Below are 7722 nucleotides of genomic sequence, written 5' to 3' on the forward strand. Positions count from 1 at the left end.
GCTTTCAAGAAGAGACCGGACAGCCGCTTGCCTGGAACGGCGTAGGGTCCCCTGCTTGAACAGGGGGCTGGACTAGAAGACCTCCACGGTCCCTTCCAGCTCTATTCTGAATATACTACGAGGCGGGCATGGCCGTCCCTCATAGGCACCGGAAGGGGCGCCAGGGCATCCGGACAGGCGGGGCCGTCTAGGGGCGCTCAGCAGACACGCCCCCCGCCCCGCCCCCTCCTCCGCGAGGCCGACGCTCCCCTGGTCTGCTGGGCGGGGCTCGCGCGCGGGGGTGGGGGAAGAAGCGCTGGGCGGGGCGGGTGCGCGTGCGCGTGCGCGAGGCGGGCGTCGTGGGCGCGTCTGCCGGCCATGACACTGCCGGTCTTCTTCGGGTGCGCCTTCGTGGCCTTCGGGCCGGCGCTGGCGCTCTTCCTGCTGACGGTGGTGGGCGAGCCGCTGCGGGTCATCATCCTGATCGCGGGGTGAGGCCGAGGGGTGAGGCCGAGGGGAGGGGCGGGTCCGGCGGGTCCGGCGGGGGGCGGCAGGGGCTGACCGAGTCTCCCTCTCCCCCAACCTCAGGGCCTTCTTCTGGCTGGTGTCGCTGCTGCTCTCCTCGCTGGTCTGGTTCGTGGCGGCCAAGGCCAGCGACCCGGCCGACCAGGCGCTGCAGCGGGGCCTGCTGGTCTTCGGCGTGCTCTTCTCCGTGGCGCTGCAGGAGGCCTTCCGCTTCCTCTACTACAAGCTGCTCAGGTGGGCCGGGAGGGGAGGGGAGGGGGGCTCAGAGGGAGGGGGAGAGCAGGCAAGGCGCGGGGTGGGGGGACGGACGGACGGACGGACCAGAGGGAAGGGAAGCCGGCGCGGTCTCAGATGCCGGGCGCGAATCGGGCACCGCCGAGCCGGACTGGCGGGGCTGCCCGTCGCCTTTGTCCCGCCCGGTAGACCGGCGGGCATCCGCCAGGGCCCTTGCCTTGAAGGCCGCTGCTCCCTCCGGGGTGCCCCCCCCCCGCAGTGCCTCCGGAGTGGGGCTTTGTTTCCCTGGTGGCGGTGCGGTTGCCCGGGACCCTTCCTCCCAAACACAAGACCCGGAACTTAGGTTTTCTTTACAGTTGTCCTGCATTGTGGGCTTCTCCTAGTCAGCCTGTGATTCCCCGAGGTCCCCAGCACTTTTCCCCCTCTGTGGCTCGCCAGTACCACCCAAGCCATCCTGCGCTCAGAGCCGCTTGGCAGAGCCGGGTGGCGGCGTATGAAATATAAACAAACGATGCTTGTGCCGCCTTCCGTGCCAAGGGAACAAGGGAGCGCATCAGGAAGGGGCTCTGACACCCCCCTCCACCCCAAAGCTTCCTCAGGGGTCCCTGCCGGAGCTTGGCCTGAGGGTCCCTCACAGAAGCTCAGGGCTTCCTATGGGCCGCCCTTCACCTTTCATCGGGTGTTCTGCTGTGCACCATGTGAGGCCACCTGATTTGGACCACCTGCCTCTGCCCCCTCCCCATTACCACTCCCTGCTTGCCCTCTTGTCCAAGCCTCAGGTCCGCCCCTTCCTCTTCTTGGCTGTTCGCTTCGCTTTTGCCTCTTTGCAGCTTTGGCTTTTCTGACTTTCTCAGCTATTTGGCAATACATGCACTCATTTCCCATTCTTGTTACATTTAACTATTAGTCAGAAATTGCCCATTTACCTAAATGCTTTTTTAATTTACCATGATTCCCCCTCCCTCCTTCATTGGATATGGTGTATTACTGGCACTGACTGCAGTTGGGACTGGCAATTCCATCTCTAAGCAGAGTCATAAAACGAAACCGTTCTAGCTGTGGTCATTAGGCAATCACCTGCAAATCACCCCACCTGAGTGAGGAGTCACATGACCGTGATTTGCAACTTCCTGCTGGCTTCCCCATTTACTTTGCTTGTCAGAAGCTGGCTGTGCAGATTGCAAATGGGGATGCCGTGTCCATTGAAAATGCACACCAGGGTGCCCAAATCGCAATTGCATAACTATGGGGACCCTGCAAGGATGGGACTTTGAGACTGGTCGTAAATCTCCAGTCCTAACTTTGAACAGTCACTGAACAAATAGTTGGTAAGCAAGATTGTTGCTTGGATTGTATTTTCAGCCTCTTGTTGTAGAGATGCTTCTGATCTGCCTTGCTCAGTGAGGATCCTGCAGGTGGAATCACACCTGCACTTCTTTCTCTAAGCTTGCTGTAATCAAGTTTCTGTGTAAGATGAGGCTCCAGTTTTTTCCTGTTGTGGTTTGAACACACTGGTTGCTGCTCAATGTTTCTACGGCACCTCTTCCCCAGGTCTTCCTCATTGATTAGGGTCCGATCCAGGAGGAGCTTGTCTCTTCTTCGTTCTTCCAGAAAACGGAATAACCCACAGAAGATCATATTTACATCTTGGTTGAACCGTGGAGTGCTTGGTGTTCTCTCAGCTTGGCTGTTTTCTTGCAGATATTTCATTACCCAACTAGGTAATATCATCAGTGCTGGAAAGGGGAGGGGTTTGTTCTCTGTTTAATTACAGTGGCTCCCCTGTCATTCAGTGTTGGTGTTTTGTTGGTAGTTCCTTGATTAGGGTTTTGTTTATTGTTTGATTATCTGCGTTGATAATTCCTTGATTGGGGCATTGTTTGTCACCAGATTGTTAATCCTGGGGTTAATCTTTACAGATTAGCAGAGTTGAAAGGAACCTTGTAGGTCATCTAGTCCAACCCCTGCCCAAGCAAGAGACCCTGTTTGAAAGCCTCCAGGGATGAAGCTCCCGCAACTTCCGAGGGCAACTGTGGATTGTTCTCACCGCCAGGGAATTCCTCTTTATCTCCAGGTTGAATCTCTCAGTTTCCTTGTCTGGCCTTCAGGTGCCTTGGAAAATAGCTTGACCCCCTCCTCCTCCTCCTCTCTGGGGCAGCCCCTGAGATATTGGAGCCCTGCTCTCCTGTCTCCCCTGGTCCTTTTCTTCACTGGATTAGCCATGCCCAGTTCCTGCAACCATTCTTCTTCATCTGTTTCAGCCTCCAATCCCCTCATCACCCTGGTTGCTCTTCTCTGCACTCTCTCTACAGCATTCAGAGAACCAAGAAGAGACTGGACAACTGATATGATACCAGGTCTCCTGCTTGAGCAAAGGGTGGGACTAGAAGACCTCCGAGGTCCCCTTCAAACTCTGTTATTCTGTAAAGCTTCGGCACAAATGAGCTCAAATGCCCCCACCTTTTTTTAACTTTCACAAACGGTGAAAGAACAAAGAAAAGGAGAGAAGGAAGATACTTGATTTCATTGAGCGCCACATCAGGGTTGTGTTTGGCCTCCTCAGAGGGCCAGGGGTGTGGCCAGCTTGATGTTACTTGTGTCGGTGGCGCCTGTGGTGGGCCGAGAGCTCTGCCAGCAAAAATGGACTCCCCAGCTCTGTTTTTGGCTGTGACGGCCCCCTACAACCCTCTGCCAGCAAAAACGTAGCTGGGGAGAGGCACTGCGGGCCAGTCCTTTGTGCTTCCAGGGTGGCCCCGCAGGTCAGATCTGGCCCCTGGGCCTTCAGTTTGACACCCCTGCTCTAGAGCCTCGACATCTTTTTTTATAATGTGGTTACTAAAACTGGATGCAGGACTCCAGGTGTGGCCTTACTAAGGCTTTGTAGAGTGGTATTAGTACCTGCCTTGATCTCTATCGAATCCCTCTGTAATGCAACTTAGGATTGCATTGGCTTTTTTGGCTGCCGCTGCATGCGGCTGGCTCCCATTTCGCTGGTTGTCCACTGAGACACCAAGATCCCTCTTCAGTTCCTCCTGTTGAGCCTGGTTTCACCACATCTGTATGTGTCCTTTGGGTTTTTCTTGCCTAAGTGTAGGACTTTACTTTTGTCTACACTGAATTTCATTTTGTTAGATACGGCCCAGTGTTCCAGTCTGTCAAGATCCACTTGGATCTTGAGCCTATCTTCTTTGGGTGTTGGCTATTCCTGCCAGCTTAGTATCATCCGGATATGTGTTAAGTTCCCCTTCTATTCCCTCATCTAAGTCGTTTATGAAGATATGGAAGAGTCCTGGGCCTAAGATGGAACCCCACTTCCCTCCATGTAGACTTAGACCCATTAAGGACTACTCGTTGAGTATGGTTGGTCAGCCAGTTACAAATCCATCCAATGGTTATGGTGTCTATCCCACTTTTTTCTAGCTTACCAAGAAGTAGGTTGTGGTCTACTTTGTTGAATGCCTTGCTGAAGTCTAAGTGTATTATGTCCACAACATTTCGCTGGTCTACTAATTTAGTCACTATGTTGAAGAATGAAATAAGTTTGGTATGACCTGTTTTTAACAAACCCATGCTGACTGCTAGTTATTACTTTACTCGTTTCTAGATGTTGGCAGATCTATTTTTTAAATTATCTTTGCCAGTACCTTCCCAGGTATTGATGTTAGGCTGACTGGACACACAGGAGCATCTCACGTGTCTGTATGCACAGCCACACACACACACACACCAACTTTGAAGCTTGGCCCCACCTCATCTCTCCTAGAGACAGGGACTCGACCACTTTGGGGCTGGCCAGGTGCCCAAAGCCAAGGGGACCATCCTGCACCCAAGGCCACAGCCAGGAAGTCTCCTCCTGTATCAGTGGAGGTCCAAGCCTGCAGGGGGCGCCAGCTTCAGCCCAGGTGATCTAGAACTCAGCCTCTGCTTCTCCTTCCCTCCCCCAGGAAGGCGATGGAGGGGCTCCTTGCCCTCAGTGAAGATGGCTGCTCTCCCATCTCCATCCAGCAAATGGCCTATGGTACGTTTCCAGAGAGACAGCTCAGGGGTACCTGGGGAAAGGCAGCTTTTTGGGACTCTGGGACCCCACGGGGGGGAGGGGGGAGGGATTCCTGGGGTGCTGGGAAGAGAGCTTGAAGAAGGAGAGCCCCTGCTGGTGAGAGCATCCCTCCTCGTTCCAGAAGGAAGCCCTGTCCCAGGGCCAGAGTGGACAGGGTGGGGGAGGGGTGAGTGGCCAAAGGCCCTGCTGGATGATGGGGGGATAGACTGGCCCTTCTGGGCCCCGCTCAGACCAGCGCCTTCTGTGCCCACAGTGGCCGGCTTGGGGTTCGGGCTCATGAGCGGCGCCTTCGCCATGATCAACCTGCTGGCGGATTCCCTGGGGCCTGGCATCGTGGGCATCCAGGGAGACTCCCAGCTCTACTTCCTGACTTCAGGTACAGCTGTCCGTGGTTGGGTGGGGGGAGGCCTTCTCCACCCCCACCCCCCTTCACTGCCTCTGTCCCCACAGCCTTCATGACTCTGGTGCTGATCCTCCTGCATACCTTTTGGGGCATCATCTTCTTCCACGGCTGTGAGACGCGGCGCTGGGGGGAGGTGGCAGCTGTGGTGCTCTGCCATCTCACCGTCTCTGCCCTTGTGAGTAGCGCCCCTAAAGATGGCTGTGTGTGTGTGTGTGAGAGAGAGAGAGAGAAAAAGAGAGAACAGAGACCGCTAGGCTGCAGCGAACATGCCTGCCAGTTGGCACCTTCCAGGCCTGTCTCTGCTTTAGCTGCCCCAATGGATGGACCCACGTCCCCTGGGGTGGAGGAGGGACTTAGTCCTTGTGGCCTTTTAGTATTGTGATAACGGAGATGCTGCCTCCCAAGTGGCTCCTGAGAATCCAGGGCCCCAGCCGGGCAAGGCAGCCCCCCCGCTCCCTCCTGGACTGCCCCAGCTCTGCTGGCTCTTCCTGCCGGTCAGTCCCTGGCAAGGAGCTTACAGGGGGTGGGGGGGGGGCTGTAGGCAACTCCGCCTCCTCTGTGCAGCTGTGGTGCCCCTCTCCAGCCTCCGGAAAGCAGAGGGCTTCCCATTTCATTTCTGGGAACCCCAGGCACGAGATGGGGGTGGGAGGCCTCTCTGTCAGAGGCCAGCCGGGGAGGGGCTGACCTGCTTCTGCTTCTGCTTGCAGACCTTCTGGAACCCAGTCTACCTGGGCAGCCTTTTGCCAGCATACCTGCTCATGGTGGCCATGGCGGTGTGGGCTTATCATCTCTCCGGAGGCTCCAAAAAGAACCTGCAGCACTTCCTCCTGTGTGAGTGTCATCCCAGCTCCTGCCCAAGGCCGCCTCAGGTCCCACTCCCCACTGGGCAGTAGCCCCTGGGATAACACGCCCCCGGCCAGCTGGCTCGGCTCTCTCCAAGTGCTGCACTCCCATTTCACAGGCCTACGGACCGCACCCCAGGCAGGATCCTGAGCCTTCCAGCCACCCTGCAAGGAAGTTGGGCCCCAGGCTCTCCGGAGGGCATCGGACGATTGTGCCCTTGGAACACGGGGGCTGAAGATGGGACTAGACCTGCGGAACGGCTGCCCCCAACCAGCCCCAGGAAATCTGTCTGTCCTCTTGGAATCTCGCTGGGTCTCCCCTTTGGCTCCTGAGACTTGATGGGGTGGGAGGGGGAGGGGGGGTTGGCCGAGCAGCCAGGCAGCCTGTAGGGTGCAGAGAGAGGCTCCTTGATCTGCTGCTGCTGCTGCTGCTGCTGTCAGGGAGGGGAGGGGAGCGGAGGGGGGGTCGGGTGGAGCACCCAGTCTTGCCTTGCTTGAAAGTCGGGAGCAGAAGCTGAGCAGAGCCGTGGCTTCCCTTCTTCTTAAGTAGCACCAATAAAGAGACTGGCTAAAAGCTTGTGTTTGTTCGGGGGCAGGGGGCCTTAGCCTCCCGTGACGTCCTGGGTCAGCCGGTGTGGCCATAACTCTGCAAAAGGGCCGCCTGCCACCCCATGCAGAGCTGGACGGATGAGCAGAAGGCGTCTGGCAGCTTCTGAGGCAGCAGCAATGAAGTCCAAGACCTTGGGGAGCCTCTGGCACAGAGGGGGGGCATGTGTGTGCCTGGGGGGGGGGGGAGCCATGGCTTGCTGTAAGCCAATCCTATGTGGCTTGTTGCAGGTTCAGTGTATTGCATGAATGGCAGCCAGCAGTAGATTCTGCATCCTGAACAGTATTTAAGTCCCTTCAGTCTTGGGCTTGGTTGGCTTTCGTTTCTGGTGCCCATCTCACCCAATGTGGGGCAGGATTGACTTCCTTGAAGCCAGTCACCCCCGGCACGCTGACTGGCGCTGGGGGCTTTGCAGGGCAGGCGCCATGGGGAGAATGGGGGGTGGGGGGGCTTTTGTTGCAAGGTACCAATGCTGACGGCCTTAGTTGGCACAAACTTCTTGGCCAGCTCAGTCTCTCCCCCACCCCTCGCCCTTTCTCTGGCACTGAGAAACAGACACCCCGCCTACCCTGAACAGGCAGCGGGCCCTTGACTTACAGCCTTAATTGGGACCAGTGAGGCACTTGATTGTGAAGTGAGGCGGTTCAGTGCCTTGTGCCCTCTTTTTGCCACAATCGTGTGAAGTGAATTGCTGTTGTTGTTTGGCTGTTAGGCTTTCCCCCTTCGGCAGGGAAGGTCACCAAAGGCCATGACGTGATGCCGCAACCGCCATGAATACCTGCTGGTTGCCAAGTGCTGGATTTGAGTCATGTGAATCATAAGTCACTTTCTTCACTGCCGTTGTAGCTTCAGACACTTGCTAAACAAATGGTTGTAAGTTGAGGATTACCTGTAAATGTAAGACTTTTTATTTTCCTCTGAGGATCTGCCGCTCCCCTTTTATAACTCCCAGGCCATCTTGTGGCCGTCAGTTCCACAGCAGAATTGTGTGGCATCTGCTGAAACCCTTCTTTCCCTCCGATTGGCCAGGCAGGAGATGCCAACAGCCCTCTTGGTTTGGGTGTTCGTAGTTCAT

The 7722-nt window shown here is 56.5% G+C and overlaps 1 protein-coding gene across 1 annotated transcript; it reads left to right on the forward strand.

The window, feature by feature from the left end:
* Positions 1–279: 279 nt before the first annotated feature.
* LOC113423517 (gamma-secretase subunit Aph-1b-like) lies at positions 280–6614 on the forward strand. Its single transcript, XM_026684959.2, has 7 exons — positions 280–470; positions 568–738; positions 4683–4756; positions 5049–5171; positions 5246–5373; positions 5906–6029; positions 6160–6614. The coding sequence occupies exons 1-7, from the start codon at positions 358–360 to the stop codon at positions 6189–6191; spliced, it is 765 nt and encodes a 254-aa protein (XP_026540744.1). The 5' UTR covers positions 280–357; the 3' UTR covers positions 6192–6614.
* The last annotated feature ends 1108 nt before the right edge of the window (positions 6615–7722 follow it).

This window comes from Notechis scutatus, chromosome 2, assembly GCF_049901735.1.
Source record: "Notechis scutatus isolate UNSWTSFEM ecotype Mainland chromosome 2, rNotScu1.2, whole genome shotgun sequence".
NCBI classification, from domain to species: Eukaryota; Metazoa; Chordata; class Lepidosauria; order Squamata; family Elapidae; genus Notechis; species Notechis scutatus.